General features: G+C 40.7%; 1 protein-coding gene across 1 annotated transcript in view; it reads right to left on the bottom strand.

The window, feature by feature from the left end:
• Nucleotides 1–18,719, bottom strand: part of LOC126481980 (paired box protein Pax-1-like) — a 307,652-nt gene extending 288,933 nt beyond the window's left edge. The window contains exon 1 of the mRNA XM_050105945.1: nt 18,542–18,719. Within this exon, the coding sequence (XP_049961902.1) occupies nt 18,542–18,551 (10 nt within the window). The 5' untranslated portion in view covers nt 18,552–18,719. The remainder of the gene's footprint in view (nt 1–18,541) is intronic.
• Between the last annotated feature and the right edge of the window lie 581 nt (nt 18,720–19,300).

Raw genomic sequence — 19,300 nt, 5'->3', positions numbered from 1 at the left:
GTTAAATTTTTCATTTATCTGTCTCTTTTTATAGATCTGTGCACGTGTTTCTTCTCTTTCTTTGCTTTTTCTTTGACTTCTATTTCATTTCTGTAAGAACTTGATGTTAATTCCGTTGTTCGTTTCAGCTGTTTCGTATTTTCTTGACAACTCTTGTTACACACGGAATAGGAGATAAGGTATTCAAGTGAGACTTGATTTATTGACTGTTAATTTCTGCGAATGTTGCAATATTGTTTTCGGGTCCACCTTCTTGAGACACTTTAGAAGGTCCAGGCTGATTATTGAATGGTTTTACGACGATAAACGGCCTTCCAGCTTTTCTCGTTGTTGTTTCAGTTCCATCAGCCGTTTCTTGGCCAGACTGATCAACAATATGTACAGTAGAAGCTACACAGTCCACTTCTTTCACGATATTTCTATCACATGGCCACAAGCATGTTGTCTTAAAATCGTTTAATGCTATGTCCATACAAACTGATATGACACATGGGTTACCCAGGAATTCTGCAATGTTAGCTTGTTTTGTGACCTGCCAGGATTTGGACGTAGCCACAAAGATGACGCTTCACTGTTGTTTTTTTGTTTTAGTGCTTTAAAGAACGATCTGTCCAATGGCAGTAGACGATGAGTCGTGTGAGCTGGAAATGATAACATGATTATACCATAATCACGAGCCAGTTGAAGTGCTTCTAAATTTCGGGTGTGTGTGTTGTGTCCATCCAGTAAAAGCAAAATTTGTTTTTCTACTTTTATGCGTTTTATGAAATGTTCCAGCTGTCGAACAAACAATTCTGACGTTATCCATCCATTTGTCAAACGTCCATATGTTGTGTTTAATAAATCGCCCCTCTGTACGGCGTCACTCATTGTGTTGCGCTTAAATATTAACATCGGTGGTATGAATTAGCCTGTCGCATTCGTTACATGTACCCATTTAATTGTAAGATCCTTCTTCTCCGCTTACGATTGCACGCACTTGGTTTTGCCTTTTTGAGCAATTACTTTAGACGATTTGTGAACTGGGATAATGCGGTTTCAATCGCGTAATATATTTTGTCAGCAGTAAACTTATGTTCTTCTAGTATTTCCTTATATTTCTGAAAAAAACTCATTGACACGCTTTTTATTAAACCCCTTCCTTCGTATCATCAATACATTTCTTCGCTAACTCGCAAGAACAAAGTGGGATGATCTTTCATAAACTTTTAATACCATTTTTTTACCAGCTACCTTTTTTGCTTTATTCAAGCGATGCAGTATACGATATTCCTCAGGAAGTTGGTAGGCAATTTTCCGTAAGGGGAATAGGAAGTCAAAAATTTTAAAGAATCGATTTTTCAAAAACATGCCTATTTTGTAGCGCACATCTCCCTGGATAGTTTACTGTATAAAACATATATGTTTGAGAGATTATAATGCACGTTATTTGGTCTTAAGTGTACCAAGATGTAGCACTACACCTTTTGCACGGTATTCTTCTGTCCTTCGTAAGTGTATTTCGCTCTTCAGCATTCGAATGTTTATATTTGCACCAGAGATTGTCATACGTGAAGTAAAGGACTATGGATATCTAAGAAATGTTTTCGTGGATGTACCCAAAGTCCAAATGAAAGATTTAACCAATGTGTATAGGAAAGATTGCCAGAAACCATTTTTGTGCGAAGAAATGCACTTGCTATTGGTGTTTATGATGCAATTTCATGTTTTAATGGTGGTGTGCAAAGCAGGAAATATGTTTTAGAGAAAATGGAAATTAAGACCGCAGTGAATTGCAGCAAAGCTTTGTATGCAATGGACAGATCGCGTGTAGTGAAAGCAGACAAATCATTTTTGAAGCTGATAAAATCAATAACAGTACATCATAGGAATCTGAAAAGGAAGACAACTGATTTAGAAATCGAAAAAGAATCTGCTTATGGTGCTGGACAGTTCTTTAGAATGCCAAGTACAAGCAGAAACTTTAACGGCCATTTTCCACAAAACACAAATTTCTGTTCTTAGGTACATGTAACATCCAAAATTAATGTCCTATTACTTTCAAACTTGGCATGCTTATCAAACACAAACTCCTTAATGCAAGACTCTAGAATCCAAATCTATTAAAAACTGGAGTAAAAATTGAGATAATTAACTATAAAATTTGTGTTTTTTCTAAACATGAAGTTTAAAATGTAACAGCTCATTAATTTTTTCATAAATTAAATAAATTATATAGTTTCATGCACCTGTGCATGCTGTGCAAAATTAATCGAAGAATCTCTCTTACTTTTTTTGAAGAAAAGTATACCTATAGCAACAAATGCAGTCAATAGTAAGAGAAAAAATTATGAAATTTCACATGTAAAAAAAAAATTGTTTTGTTATGTTTTTGAACTTCCACTGCTATGATTGTGAATCCTGAAACCTTCCTGGACATGCTGACAAAGTTTTATGAATTTATTTGTAAAAGCATAGACAGTGGAAATTAAAATGTCCTGTGGTGCCTCTCCTGCTCTTAGTCGGCACGTTTGACTCCTACTCCCCTTAATTCAGTAATAGTTACCCCGAAGAAACTACCTTCTGAATTAACTACATATGCTCTGCTAATGCATCTTCCATCTCTACTGTCATCTAATCAGGTCTTCCAAATTTTTATGTTTTACTTAAACCCCTCCAATGGTAACATAGTGTAGCCTTTGGTATATTATACCTTCTACATGCTTCATTAAATCCAGTTTCACCATTCTGATACGTCAGTAAAGTTTCGTCCATACCCTCCTACTTCCAATTATTGTACGCTCTCTTCGTCATATTGAGCAGCTGAAACCAAAAATTTTTATTTGGTGTGTAATTTCCATCAACGCCTAAGACGTACCAGTACGATTGATGAATATTCTATAGGTACGACTTAGACAGTGATACTGCTACTTTTTCAAACCAGAATTAGAGCCACAACCTCAAAGTTTTCTACCGTTTTTATTAGCTTAGATGAATGGCAGAGAAGCACGAGAACCGATTTGATACAAAACAATTACTTTATATCATACTCTTCTCCAAAGTCTCTTATAAATGAGCTGGAGAATGTAACAAAAACAGTCAAACAAACTTACCTATTAATTACTTTTCTGTCACAACACCTAGTGGTGCGATTACCTGTTTTTGCCTACTCGCTAGACTATTTAGTTCAGTTTTACACCACTTGATGTCGCATTTTATAAACCTGGAGTACGACTTAGGCTATGGTACGACTAACGCAAATTTTAGCCCGCTAAGGCGCAAGCTAGACAAATTACTTTTTGTAGGTTGTTCTCCACATTCATCTATTGCAAAATACCAGCGGACGTCTTAGCTACTCTTACACAGACACAAAAGCTTTTCCCCTTCAGTAAACGCTTTAAACAAATATGTCGTGTTATAAAATTAATCTTTTGTAGGGTCATACAGGGCCTACATATTTTCATACGCCTTCTCCACAGCGGACATTAGATCTGTTTATTTAAGTTGTCTGGCCAGGTATGATAAACTGTATTGCTTTAGTATAATGTTGATGTAAGAAGGAAAAAATTCTACAGTTAGTCGTATAGAAAGCTAGACGAATTCCAGTAAATTAACATTGTGGGTAAGAAAAAACCTATATTCAAGTTGCGTCCCAACAAAGAATAACACTCAGTAATAATTAACTTATTCTTGTGAAATATATCACATTTCTTATACCTTTTTCGTCTGTAGTAGGTCTCATGATCGCGTCAAAGGACTGTTAAGAGAAGTCAGCGTAATCTGCAGAATGGAGGCAAAAACTGAAATGCTATGCAGAATATTGAGTAAACAGAAAAATAATCGTCACGTATCTGTCAACTTGAGAAACAGCAGATCTCACATAAGAGATAATCAATGTAATTTCATTGCTCTAGTTCTTCGTTTCTGAGTAATGAGTGTTGGTATCGAAACGTATAGTACTATTTAGTAATATAACTGGAAGCAGTTTCTTTGCAGCCCAATAGTTTCAGCATTTGTTTGAAGAGAAGCTAAACTAAGAGGAGCTTAGATTTAAGTGTCAAGTATTTCGTTCTGAATTTGGAATCAATATTCATTAGAGAACGGCTTGGGAGGAATCACATTTGATTGATTTCATATCCTATTTAGATGACAAAGGGCGTCTTTCTTCTAAAGACGGTACACAATAACGTAATTCCTACGAGAGTTAAATTTTTCTCAGAATAACCAGATGTTAGGCTACGATAATGTTTATGTACAGAACCTAAATTAAAGTACAAGAAAAATCACAATTCTTCCATTCTTGTAGGCCTGAAAACTCTTATTAATGCATTCATTTCCAGATTCTGTCGCTTATTATAGATTTTGAATGTGACCTGTCCATTGCCCAGCTTAAGTGCAGTAATGGTTACAGTTAATCTGTTTTGCTCTTTCAGCTGACTTTGGAAATCAAGTCTCTACGAAAATAAATCATATTATTGTCGTTTTAAAGATACTTCACAGTGCGCAAAATACTGGGAAACAATTAGTGTTAGAACTACATTCATGCCTTCGCTCATGACACTTGAAAACATATTTTCATTGGCCGAGCTTTCAAAGAGCTTCTTGTGCCATAATATTTTGAAGCAAATACGAGACACAAGATGATTCAAATTAAAGGGAACTGAAGCGTTGATTTAAATGCAAAAACGCACGTATTTACATTGACAGCCAAAGGAAATAGTTCCACGTGCATATGGAAAAATATATCGAGTTATCGGACATACGTATAAACATGAATAGAGTTGGTTACCTTTCAATTTACTCCTCATTATAATTTAGGAAACAGTTTCAGGCAGACCTACATCTCCAATGTAGCGTCAACCGAGCGTCGTTTTTACGTATCTTCAGCAGTTTCCTCGGCTAAACAGTAAAAACGAGAAGAATTTACTGCCGTTGTTGGCTGAGACAAACCGTTACAAGCTCGCTGACACATTACACGCCGTTAGTTCCTCCGAAACCGCCACAGTCGACGCCAATGTCGTAAGAATTTAATGATGATTCTCCGCTGCCGTCGCTCTAGTTTCTTCTACAAATTTCAACGTAAAATTCCAACAGCGATATTAATTAGTAAGAAAACTGGAAAATGTGCCTGTTAGAGATCAATGAAGCGGAATACTTTCGGCATCGAGCAGAAAGCTTTGAGGACAGCAAATTGTTTAATTTAGGTTCTGATACGTCGATGGTTAGCCTGTCAACTGTACGGATATATTGCTATGATTTAATTTTGTTTCGTATATTTTAAAAATATTTCCAACTGGTTGTTACTCCAGCAGCAAATAGCATTTCGAATATCGAGACAAGATGTGCAAGGTCCAAACTTCTATTCACAACATACTTCAAAAACTAAGGAAATAAATTAATAAATATACTTCTATTCAATGAGTTTTAGTATTCCTGAACGTGTACATTACGCCACGTCCAGACAAAAACAACGCTTATAGTCTCACTTGAACATTACAGTTTCTTGACGGCCAGTTTCGAAGCACCTTTTTTAGAGTTTAAGATTTAATAACAGATGCTTGTCATAGTGCAACAGTCAATAATAAGTTGCAATGTGTAAGTGAAAGCAGAATAATAACGCCACTACGGGGTAATTAATGTTCACTCCTTCGGCATCGCCGTGCGTCAATTGTAGCCTACATGGGACACCTTGCCTAGCTGGTAAGGGGTGTGATTATATGCGTGTTATTTTGCAATAGAGCCGGCCGGAGTAGCCGAGCGGTTCTAGGCGCTACAGTCTGGAACCGCGCGACCGCTACGGTCGCAAGTTCGAATCCTGCCTCGGGCATGGATGTGTGTGATGTCCTTAGGTTAGTTAGGTTTAAGCAGTTCTGATGACCTCAGATGTTAAGTCCCGTAGTGCTCAGAGCCATTTGAACCATTTTGGAATAGTCAGATCATTTCGTTTTACTTGTGAAACATTAAAAATTTATATCGCACAAAAATATTTATAAAAGGAACAGTTATTTCTATCTCTCCAAACAACTAAGTAATTCATCGGCTTATATAATATTTTTGCTTTTATGTAGGTTATTTATCAACATTAATAAAATGTGGCCTGTAAAAACCATGAAATAACACAAATTTGGCAGAACCCAATGTAATGTATTGTGGGGAGCCAATGTGAAGACTATATTACAGTCCACTAACAATCATTTTCACTCTCAGTCCTGTACTTAGTGTAGCTAACTAGTATGAAAATGATAGTATTCAAAGGAAGTTCTCGACAGCGCAAGTGAAAATGGCGAAACAGCATCTGGAAAGAACACCTATCCGAATACTAGCACAGTAGTACTCTTCTTATTATTTAATCTTCGCCATGTTTATTTTCATACAAACTACTGTTAAAATAATAAAAAATTTATTTACATAACACCATCGACCACTCCTAGTTGCATATGATAGAATCCAAAAATACTCTGTAGCAAAACAATGTTTTGTACTGGTTAAAATATTCCGGGAAATGTTTGTTTTGATATTAGAAGTCAGTTTTCAGTAAGTATATTTCATTATAACTGTCCAGCCAATGTAACATCCAGATACCGAATATTTCTGTTCTTTCAGTCTTTTTTCGTTAAAATTGTGTGGTGCTGACCCGAACACGAAATCCCACTACCCTTACTTAAACAGCGAATAAGCAGCCTGGCCCACAGCATTTTCCGTGTGGACGATTGCCTGTGAGGAATCTCAACTCCCATTTGAATTTTTTAATACGCTACACGCAAGGGAGCGAAAGGCTATTTACAATTTATACAGAAACCAGATGGCAGTTATAAGAGTCGAGGGACATGAAAGGGAAGCAGTGGTTGGGAAGGGAGTAAGACAGGGTTGTAGCCTCTCCCCGATATTATTCAATCTGTATATTGAGCAAGCAGTAAAAGAAACAAAAGAAAAATTCGGAGTAGGTATTAAAATCCATGGAGAAGAAATAAAAATTTTGAGGTTCGCCGATGACATTGTAACTCTGTCAGAGACAGCAAAGGACTTGGAAGAGCAGTTGAATGGAATGGACAGTGTCTTGAAAGGAGGATATAAGATGAACATCAACAAAAGCAAAACGAGGATAATGGAATGTAGTCGAATTAAGTCGGGTGGTGCTGAGGGAATTAGATTAGGAAATGAGACACTTAAAGTAGTAAAGGAGTTTTGCTATTTGGGGAGCAAAATAACTGATGATGGTCGAAGTAGAGAGGATATAAAATATAGACTGGCAATGGCAAGGAAAGCGTTTCTGAAGAAGAGAAATTTGTTAACATCGAGTATAGATTTAAGTGTCAGGAAGTCATTTCTGAAAGTATTTGTATGGAGTGTAGCCATGTATGGAAGTGAAACATGGACGATAAATAGTTTGGACAAGAAGAGAATAGAAGCTTTCGAAATGTGGTGCTACAGAAGAATGCTGAAGATTAGATGGGTTGATCACATAACTAATGAGGAAGTATTAAATAGGATTGGGGAGAAGAGAAGTTTGTGTCACAACTTGACCAGAAGAAGGGATCTGTTGGTAGGACATGTTCTGAGGCATCAAGGGATCACCAATTTAGTATTGGAGGGCAGCGTGGAGGGTAAAAATCGTAGAGGGAGACCAAGAGATGAATACACTAAGCAGATTCAGAAGGATGTAGGTTGCAGTAGGTACTGGGAGATGAAGAGGCTTGCACAGGATAGAGTAGCATGAAGAGCTGCATCAAACCAGTCTCAGGACTGAAGTCCACAACAATAACACGCAAGTCTTGCAATACCACGAGAGACCACGTAACTTAACTGCTTTTAATACTCCGCAATTCCTTTCGTTTTGAAAAATGACGTATAGGTTGAACTAGAAATTCGCCAGCTTACCTACGAAAGTCAATGATATTTTTTGAGTAATATGATATAAGGAAGCTGATGGCTAGTAACATGGTAACTCTATTTCATTTGATTCCTTGACCAAATTTTTTGTGTCTATATTGTACCGAATATATTTGTACAATAATGCAAATGTCGACGACGTGCGCTGTGTCTCTCGTTTGGCAACAAACTTGCTCCACTCACTCCGCTCCCTGGTCGGGGGGAGGCTCAGACAGCAGAGAGCATACAGAAGCTATATAGAAGCAGGGAAAATAGTTGTCAGATACAAGTTTAGTTCTCCAGTGGAACTTTACCACCTGAGCCCAAAAAGTTTCGAGATTTGGTTAGTGAAAGATACGAAAACGTTAAGAGGCTGGTTTTAATGCTTCTGGTGTACTACAAGCCTCCCACCACCCCCCTCCTCTCACCCCACAAGACTACAACACACAGAATGTTCATGCAATTATCTAAAACTATAATAAAAGTCGCTCATTGGTACGTTGCACAACACGTGAGTCACATTAGCTTAAATGTCGGTTATACCGTCAAATTGTTGACCCTGCGATTGAATTTCTGAACTTTGTCGTTTTGTGGTAGGTTAATATTGATATCAGCAAGTCTCGTCACCATTGATGATTTTTTCCAAAAAAGAATTGTCAGAGTTTACCATTTCAATCAAGTCGCGGCAGGTGTGCTCGCGCCGTTGTTTTGTTTGGGAATCAAGGTGTACGGGACAAACTTTGCTCACACTTTTCTCTTCTTCAGAATATTCTGGATAATGTCTTGCGTTGACACACCAGGGCCTCGAGTCTAGTATTTAAAGTGCCGGCTCACGACTATCTGGTCGATTGCACGTCTGTTGTTTACAGCAGTTAATTCAAACTGCCACCACAGCTATTGCTCCGACGTCATTTACACACCAGGAATAAAATCAGTCTCGTAACTTCTTAGACGGGCGCTGTACGAACAGTATCCTTTGCTGTAATCGGGAATTTATATATTAAGCAGTTTTCATGGACAGTTCACTCGAGCGAGATTAGTGGAACTGGTTTTAGATGTATAGTGAGCGCTCGGAAACTGAAGCTTGGAACTACTGAAATTAAACCCAATCCTTCGGGCCACAAGTAAGAGTACATGGAGCAGTGTTGTCCAAGCTTTACCAACACCACGGACCGCTTCGGGGAGATTCGGGTTCAAGAGTCTCCTCTAATTGAAGGTGTGTGGACATTGTCACTCGTTCTGAATATAACAGAGAACTTCATACGTAATTTCTTTTTTCATAAATCACCGAAATATGCACGGATAGTCTGCAAACCGGATAATGCAGAGCGTCATACTGGCGGGCTTTGCGGACTAAGAAGATACTCCCGAAAGGCCTCCGAGCGTTTGTCGCTGGTGTTCGGTTTCACCATGTAGTAGGCCTTCTTAAATTGATCCGTATTATATGGAAATGTCTAGGAGATGCGACTGTATCATAATTTTATGAAATAATTTCTACCGCTTCAGTCGGTTTTCAGAGAAGTCTATTAGCTCGACGGATTTTGCCAGCGAGCTAGCATCATCAGGTGCATTACAGTTACATGTACATTGCATTAATGTAGAGTGTGATGAGTACTATTTGCTGTGTGTGCCAGTAGGCCTATCTACTAAAATTTAAGCGTATTTTCTGGAAATTTATTGTTTGGCACAAAGAGCGCAGCAATAAACATCTGAATGTGAAAGCGTTAAGTGATGTTTACGTTTATTACCGTGCTGTGTGTGTCAGGCAAACAAAGTTCCAGAAAATACAGTTAAGTTTCGGTACATACTGACATATCCAGCAAACTGTCCTCATCATACTTCAGATGTATGCAACGTACATGTAACGGCAATGCACCTGATGATGCCAGCATGCTGCCGAAACGCGAGCGTGGTAATAAATATTAGCAAGAAGTGACTGAAGCAGTTTGAATTATTTCATCAATTCACCGTGTCGTTTGCGTAATGATGAAATTACGCATGTCACGGCTGGAAAACGCCTCTTGTATCGAAGTGGGAGCGCCAGCTATTTTCGTCTCGGTCCTTGGCAAACGGTGAGTGAACACTCGTGGACAGGCTCTTGGGCTGCACTCTGCCGCCCCCGCACCTGCAGGCGGCGCCTGGGGCTGACCACGGCATGTCGCGGAGCAGCACGTGTAGGCCACCGGCCGCTGCCCACGCACGGCAACACGCTCGCTCAGGGCTTTGCACCTCGTCGCTGTTATAGTGGCACCTGCAAGATTTTGGTGACCACCTATTTACTCGTCTGAAATTCTTCTTAGTTCTTGGGACAGTAAGGCTATACGAGCAGGAGCACGGCACGGAAACAGCGAGGACTCTGCAGTAGTTCCCTCAACAACTGGTAGAACGGCGGCAGGTGCGTCTGCAGGAACTTATACGGGGGAGGGGGGGGGGGCATTCTAAAATTGCCCTTTTCTATGTAACTGAGTAAGTAGTTTGAGTACATCTAATGTCCCGAGAACTATATTTTAGTCCGCAGATCGTGGTCGTGCGGTAGCGTTCTCGCTTCCCGCGCCCGGGTTCGATTCCCGGCGGGGTCAGGGATTTTCTCTGCCTCGTTATGACTGGGTGTTGTATGATGTCCTTAGGTTAGTTAGGTTTAAGTAGTTCTAAGTTCTAGGTGACTGATGACCATAGATGTTAAGTTCCATAGTGCTCAGAGGCATTTTTTTAACTATATTTTACAGGAAATACACAAAACTTACCGTATTTTATTAGGTCTACAAATCTGCTTCCGCCGCTGTTTCTCGAAGTTCGAGGCGTTATTGTGAAAAACTTACAAAAAATTGACGATTCAAATTGCTGGCCATCGCCGGCCACTACTTTCTCCCATCTTTCGGATAGCATATGAACCCGGGGGCGGAAGAACTGGGCGTTTTTTTGAGCAGATCCAAGAATCGATCTAGTTTCGCACTTGTTCGTACTATCAGAAGTGCTGGTCCACTAGGCCGTGTGCCAATGGTCAAAAAGGTGACGTCAGAGGGAGAAATTTCTGGTGAGTAGGACTTCCAGTTCCAACGTTCCCAAATATTTTTTGATTTGTTTTGCGACATGGTGTCAAGCATTGTCAGACTGCAAAATTACTTTTTCATGTCTATCGCTGTATTGTGGCCGTTTGTCTTTCAGTGCTGAGGTCAAATGCGTCAACTGCTTTCGATAAGGATCTCCTGCGATTGTTTCCGTCGGTTTCAGTAGCCTCGAAATCCTTCTCTGTTTCCACCACCACTCTGGTCACCTTTACTGAAGCGTTACAATTCTCTGCACAATAATATTATCTTGGAACTCCTCCGTTTGGTCCGTGTTTGCAGAGAAAAACAGTAATATCAGAAATTGAGTCCGCCTTGGTTCAAAACACCTTGTTATTCGTATATTTCTTTATTATCCCAAAATAGTTTCGGCGACAAATATCACCATCATCAGAGGGGTTTATTAATCTTATTTGTTGTATGTTACAGCATATTTTAAGCAATTATTGGCGCTGTTTGCGACTTTTTTTTCTGTTGCCATCTTTTTACTTAGCGATCATCATGTCATGTTCGTTGCATGGTATGTGGCTGCTTTTATACACAGAAAAACAAAACTTTTGCACTTTGTTTCTGATGCAGAATATAACCCCACTGATGATGGTGATATTTGTCGCCGAAACTAGTTAGGGATAATTATGAAGTAAACGAATAACAAGGTGTTTTGCATAAAGGCGGACTCAGCTTCTGATATTACTGCCATTCTCTGCACGTTCTTTCGGTAATAGATGCCCCACATAAGCATCACCCTGCATTTTATGAGCCTTAGCTGTAGATTTCTTCGTGTTAAAGCAGAAAATTAAAACTTCCCGCAAATGACGAGAACTGGGCTCTTAAGCTGACGTTCAATCGAGAATAATTATAAGACACAGGCACAAATCGACTAATATTTTGATCGCGTCGTGTTTACAAATGCCTAAGCTTCTTGTATGACGCTTACGAACTATCAACTGCACCACCACTTGGCACTTTGCGATCTAATGCAAATCGGTGGAATCAAAATTTTAGACTGAATATCTTAAGCGATTGATTGTTATTCAGTCACTATTTTTTAGGGAGATTACTTAGATGCATAAAGAGGAAACGCACTAGTATCTGCAAAGTATATCTTCTAATATTAATATACCACCTTATAAATTCAGTATCTGAAATCACATCTTCAAGTGGTGAAATCCCTGATACTCAACGTGCTAGGAAATAAAGCTGATATCCAGAAAAAATATTTTCTTCCTCTATCGTTAACGATGGCACTGAAACTTAAAAATCTGAAAAAAAACTATCAAAACGACGGAAAAGGCAATGTTTGATATCAAGCGAAAAAAAGTACGTTGGTTGTACGAGGAAGATACAGAAACAAGATTAGTGATTCCATTTCACGTATGTCCTGCAAATTTTCGCATCCGCCTTAGCTGCAAGACAGTGTAAAAATCGGGGCAGTGCCAAGGAAACGGCATAATTCCACGCGAACAGAGTGAGAACTAAGCAAACCGAAGTTACATTGCGTTTGCTAAAGCTGTACTATTTCGCATCACGCGCGGCAATGCTAAATCTCCACTGTAGTAGAATTGCTGTCACCAACTGCTGCAGGATAATAAACAGGAAATCTGTTCCTCGATTCCAGGAGGAAGTGTCACTTTTTGTCCTCCCTCCTCCCTTTCCCCCCTTGCGGACGCATGTGACAGGGGGTATCCGCATCATATTGCCCCCAAAGGCAAATCACAAGAGCGGCTAACCAGAGTTCTTTGTCCCCTGTTAAACAAACTGCACTCATCTTCCACAGATCATTTCTCAAAGGAACCTGCTATGTTCACTGCCATGTTGATCTACTGAAATTCTACTAACTCCAGAACAATTCTGTGACATCGACCTGAACTAAAGATTAGCCTTCTAGATCGCATATATTTCTAATTTTAACCAAATGGACAACAAGAAAATTTCTTGTAACAACTGCGGATTTTCCGCAAAAAAAAAGACAATATTTCTTACGTCATTTGGCTCTGAGCACCATGGGACTTAACATCTGAAGTTATCAGTCCCCTAGAACTTAGAACTACTTAAACCTAACTAACTTAAGGACATCACACACATACATTCGCGAGGCGGGATTCGAACCCGTGACCGTAGCGGTCGCGCGTTTCCAGACTGAAGCACCTAGAACCACTCGGTCACAACGACCGGCCTCATTGTTTTTCAAACATTTTTTGAGAAGCTATGTAATTTATTTTGTCATTCAGTAAAATAATGCCTTCCACAAGCGTTATACGCAATACCAAGATCAAAAATGTCGAACGGTTGTAACACCAAAACGGAAGCTGTGGAGAGCAATTTGTGTAAGTACCTTACGAAGACAACCATCTGTTAACATGTAGCCAACATGAATTCAGGAAATACCGTTCTTTATGGCTGTCAACAGAAGATCTCAAGTTAATTCCATGTTTCTAGATTTCCGAAAGGCTTTTGACACTATCTGTCAGAATCGGATTCTAATGAAATTGCGGGGCTATGGAGTAACCTATCGGCTCAGATTTGCCACTCGATTCGTAATTTCCTTTGAGAAAGGTAACTAACGGAAAGTTATCTAATAAAACAGAAGTGATACCTAGCATTAATCAAAAAAGTGTTGCAGGCTTTCGGCTGTGCGTAATCTACATTATCGATTTAGGAGACAATCTGAGCAGTCCTCTTAGGTTGTTTGAAGATGATGCAGTTGTTCATCGTCTACTAAACTCGTCAGAAGATCAGTACAAATTACAAAATGATTTATACAACATATCTGCATTGTGCGGAAGTGGCGATTGATTCTGAACAATAAAAAGTATGAAGTCCTTCACATTAATACTAAAACATTCCGTTAAATGTCGCTTGCACGATAGGTCTTAGAAATTTAAGGGTTGTCGATTCAACTAAATACCTAGGGATTACAAGCACAGACAACTTAAATTGAACCACAAAGAAAATGTAATGGGTAAGGCGAACCAAAGACTGTGATTTATTGGCAGAACGCTTAGGAGATGAAAATAATCTGCTAAAGAGACTGCCTACACTACTCTTGTCCGTCCTCTTCTGGAATACTGCTGCCCAGTATGGGACCTTTGCTAGATAGGACTGACGGTAGACACGGAAAAAGTTCAAAGAGAGCGGTTTGTTTTGTATAGCCGGACTGACGGTAGACATGGAAAAAGTTCAAAGAGAGCGGTTTGTTTTATATAGCCGGACTGACGGTAGACATGGAAAAAGTTCAAAGAGAGCGGTTTGTTTTATATAGCCGATAAACAGGAGAGAGAGAGTATCCCCAATATGATAAGCGATTTCAGGTGGCAATCATTAAAAACGGAGTTTTCCGTTGCGGCGAGATATTTTCTCGAAGTTTCAATCTCCAGTTGTTTCCTCAAAATGCGAAAAATTTTGTTCATTCCCAACTATATAGGAAGAGACGATCATAGAGACAAAAGAGATCGCAAGGTAAGATTTAGGTGTTCATTTTTCCCACGTTTTATTCGAGAGTGGAACGGACGTAAAATAGTATGAAAATGATTCTATGAACTTACTGGCAGGCACTGTGAAATCGCAGAGAAGCCATCATGATGTAGATTTAGTTGCAGATGTATCTTATGTTAACCTACACATCTACAGTTGCTTGCATTAGGAATTGAAATCTTAAACTTGTCCACCAAGGTAACAAATTTGGTAATGTTGCAGCGACTTGCATATAAGCGGGAGTGTATGAAACAGAAATAAGTCCTCAGTTAGCTAAGCAGAGGACTAGAAGGTAATAACCATAACTTGTAGTCAACAAGTGTCGCGATTATTGACGACAGGGGCTGGCTTAGAAGGGACGGATGATTTCAAGAGCAATCGTCGAATATTTTATCTTCACTTATGATAATGCGCTATTTACCAAAGTTGAGAGCCGATTAATATAATAAATCTGTTCTCTACAAAAACGAGGGTTGGTGTAAAGCTCTAACAGAACTGTAAAACGCAATATAACAGTTCAAATGAGGAGTAGCGTATAGTAGCGTGTCGTCAACAAAACCAAAGGAAGCGCACCGCTCTTACGAGAACATGTCTGAGCGTTTCAGCGCTATAACGTCAAGGTGTGAAACTGTACACTCGTAAGTCATAATTTAAGGCACGTGACTGGTCAGATTATCCAATCAATTCCTGAAAGATTACAAGTGCGGCCGCTGAACAGAAGAAAAAGATGGCGATGTGACAAGGAAGCAAAATTCAGTGTCATCCGAGCTACGTCTATAATAGAACTCAAACAGTAGTGAAGGCAGAAATACTGACGTAGCACTACCAACGTCGTAGCCTTGTGAGAGGGCATTCGTGTCAACATGTCTGGCAGCATAGCAGATGTATTCCACTACTGTCGAAACACTAACTGAGTATGTTTCGTTTACTTACCAGGACAGGCACAGGTGAATCGCGTGAAATATAGAACAGAAGAATGTCGACCACGGCTCAGCAGCACGAATAATAGTGTTGTGACTTTGTCGTAATGGACTCGTCCTCAGTTTCGAAACTGGATAAATAACGAGCAAACAATTGCTACGTGACGCTCTACTGCTGGCCAGGAATTTTAAGTTCTTCTTCCTGGCGCACGTGATTGAGAAATGCCGCTCAATTGGTATGCAGTTAGTAGCCACGTCTCCGCGCATGAGACAGACTCCCTCGTTCGGACTTTGGGGCAGCAAAATAACCGCCTGAGGCGAGCAATCGGCGTCCTCTGGTGCTTAATCTCCCCCAATGACAACGGCGCCCCGTTCCCATTCAGTTAACAAAATGCCTATGAAGTCAGTACGATTCCTACACATTATCAGCGTAAAATTTTAGAGTTGACGAACTGCCTTCACGCAAGAGTTATTAACTGGTAAATCAAGGGCAGGAATTCGGTAAAAATGAGAAATGACAGAGCGTGAGATGGTTAGGTATAACATGTTGCGCATATGATCCTGATGATTACAGGAGTCTGAATGAAAGACCAAATACTGGTGTCCCGAGACCATGAAATGATGAAATACTCCACGAGACGTGTGGTACTACTGTTTACAGCGGTGATCCCTTGCACCCAGTAGCGGCGTTCCAGTCTTTATGTCAAAGTCAAATGGCTCTGAGCACTATGGGACTCAACTGCTGAGGTCATTAGTCCCCTAGAACTTAGAACTAGTTAAACCTAACTAACCTAAGGACATCACAAACATCCATGCCCGAGGCAGGATTCGAACCTGCGACCGTAGCGGTCCTGCGGTTCCAGACTGCAGCGCCTTTAACCGCACGGCCACTTCGGCCGGCCCAGTCTTTATGGTGGGCGGTAGGCGGGAAGGGTACTAGAAACGTTTTCATTAGATTTGCATGAAATTTTGAGGTAAGGTGTTTGGTAAGTATTTATTATTATTAAATGCTTTAATTTTCTATAATTCTGCCTTGTAAACTATATAGAGTAAAGTCACTTCCCTACTTTAGAAACCACCGTCACCGTGGAACCGATGGACTGTTCGAAAATTTTACTACTAACAGAGATACGAAAGTGGGCGGTGGGTGAAAAAGCTTGACTACCCCTGGTTTATAGCATCGATTTTTGGATTGTTTTTGGTTTTCGAGTACTTTGTCATTCAGATATCTGTTCTGCGCAACGCTCTGAATATTGACATAAGGTATTTGTTAAGTATTTATTATTATTAAATGCTTTAATTTTCTATAATTCTGCCTCGTAAATTTTATAAAGTTACTTCCCTACTTAATAAACCACCGTCACTTTGGAACCAGTGGACTGTTCGAAAATTTTACTACTAACAGAGATACAAAAGTTGGCGGTGGGTGAGAATGCTTGATTACCCCACTTTTCGATCGTCTTTGGGGTTTTCGAGTACTTGGTCATTCAGATATCTGTTCTGAGCAACGCTCTGAGTTACGAAACTTTCGGTATCTGTATTTAGCCAGCCAGCATACAACATTAATCTAATGTGCTGTGTGAGAAGATCGCTTCTTCACTGACGCATAGACAGAACCATGGTTATTTAATACAATATCGAAATGCAGCCTCCAAAAAATATGTTGTGGTCTCCGAAACACATACTGAATGTCGAAAAATTTAACTAACATGTCATACAGGAAAAACGTACGGTGGCTATATTTAGAACCAAAATATTCAATGCATCTAAATGTGGGAGGCAAAGGTTACCTGACCATTCATCATTTACAAATAAAAATCATAATTGTAGCACGCGGCTTTTATTGGTTCTTTCTAAGTAATATAACGCTCCGTGTAACGACACTTCACTTATTGTCAAATCTCAGAAACTGATTTTAAAATGAGTGGCTTCCACTGAGAAGAAAGTCTGACATAGCAAAAGAGAAACAATAATTTTTGGATGCTGTTACATTCACCGCAGACGGGTATTGTTTTTTGTTTTCAGTTGCTCTGCACGAGGCAATACTCTCTCTGCAACATACTTTTCGCCTAAAGGATGGAACTTAACTAAAAGCCCGCGCTTGCCGATCAGTATTAATTTGACTGTGAAGACGTCTCTGAAACAAGTGCATCGGCAATATACCGTAGCGTGTACCTAGATATGTGTGCAAATGAGGTGACTAGAATCGCAGCAGTTACCACATGAGGAGAAAAGCTTCAGGTATCCAAATCCACAACCACGAAGATATATTGAATGCGTTACAACAGTGCTCTACCGTCACAGATATGTAATAAGATGTTTGTTGTAACATTCCTATCAGCCTATTAACGGTCAAGCAAAAAATTAAAAATTGAAAAATACATGATCGACACTAATGATCTATGTGCGAAGATACGTGTATTTGTACTGCAAAGAAGTAGTTTTGCTTGCTTATGGGAAATATATCCATTAGACAGAGGCATGTATTTTCAGCAATGTTAAACGTGTATGCTAATGTGAGAGAGCTACACAATTCTGTTAGGAACTGGAACGACTTTCTGCTACAAGTTGTAACTCTAGCTTGTATAAAGATGAACAGAGCTGGTCCACTTTTTTCCACTCATCACCATATTTTAGTAAATAGTTTGAAGCAGGGCTGCCCCTCGAATGCAGCTAAAAAGACAGACATTACTGCATATTTTCAAAAGCTCGGCTACACAGTAAAAATGAGAAGAATTTTTATATCGTTGTTGTTTGTCGCGGCGATAGGGAAAACCATTACACGCTCGCCGACACACTACGCGCCATTAGTTCTTCCAGAACGGCCCCGGGCGACGTCGGGGTCGTAAGACTTAACTGATAAGCCATTGTCGTCGCTGTGGATTCCTTTAAAAAGTTTGACAAATACTTTTTAGTAAGAAAACTGGAAGATGTGTATTGTAGAGATAAGTGAAGCTGAATAGATTCGACAACAAAGAGCATCCAGATCGCGGGAAGCCTATGATTCGGCTTGACGTCGATTGTTGTCCTGACAGTTGCTATTTAATTTGAACAGACATCCGCAAAATAAAAAAAAATACATAACTGACACGAGTCGCACGAGATTTTTCGACAGTGCGATGAATCGCATAGGGCCGTGAAATAAGTTTGCCGTCGTACAACATTGGCGGTATTTGAGGAGTGCAGAGGCGAGATGGACACTCGAGGCGGTAGGCGGAAGGCAGGGCGGCTCACCCGAGTCCATGGCAAGGAGCGGGGGCGTCGCGGCCCGGTCAGCATCCAGCGGCGGCCGCCGGCCTCTCCACGCTACGCCACGCTCTGCACGCGTCCTTCGTCGCCCCGCCTGCACACCAGCACGCGCGTCTCACTCGACGTTGCGTCGCCTCACGTCGCCTCACGTCGCGTTCCTCACTGTCCGTGGAGCGGTGCGCTACTGCGTGGCCCGCCAGTCATCCGCGGCGAGCGGCAGCGGCCCGCCCGCCGGCCAGGCCGCGCCTACGGCTGCCCAGCCGGGCCAATGGCAGCGGGCCAAGCGGCCAGCCGGTCGGCGATTGGCCGTTGCCCGCCTCCAATGGCCGCGGACAAGGCCTGGGAGGCCGTGCCGGCGCGGGCCCGGCATTCGGGGAGTTGATAGCGCGGCGAGCACCTGCGAATCAGCGCTTCGGCGTCCTACTGTGCTCCACCGCCCGCCCGTTACGTCGCCGGCGCGTGCCTGCACACTCTTTCAGCCGTTGTGCTCACGCCTACTAACGTTATGATTTTACAGCGTATGAGAACGGTCAGCTGCCGACTGTGATTTCGCGGCAGCGTGAACCATTTTCACTGTCACCCGGTTTTCCCCGTTCCTCTGCCATACGATTAACTGATTCTCATCTACGTATAGGCCTATTACAATATAAGAATATACAGCCTACAGTTGTAGGTTAACTTTATCGTTTACCTAGGTTTCAACGTTAGGTTTAAAGATCATCTTCCAATAAAGGTCGTAGGAAC

The sequence above is a fragment of the Schistocerca serialis genome, chromosome 5, assembly GCF_023864345.2.
Source record: "Schistocerca serialis cubense isolate TAMUIC-IGC-003099 chromosome 5, iqSchSeri2.2, whole genome shotgun sequence".
Lineage (NCBI taxonomy): Eukaryota > Metazoa > Arthropoda > Insecta > Orthoptera > Acrididae > Schistocerca > Schistocerca serialis.
This window is presented reverse-complemented; position numbering and strand designations above follow the sequence as displayed.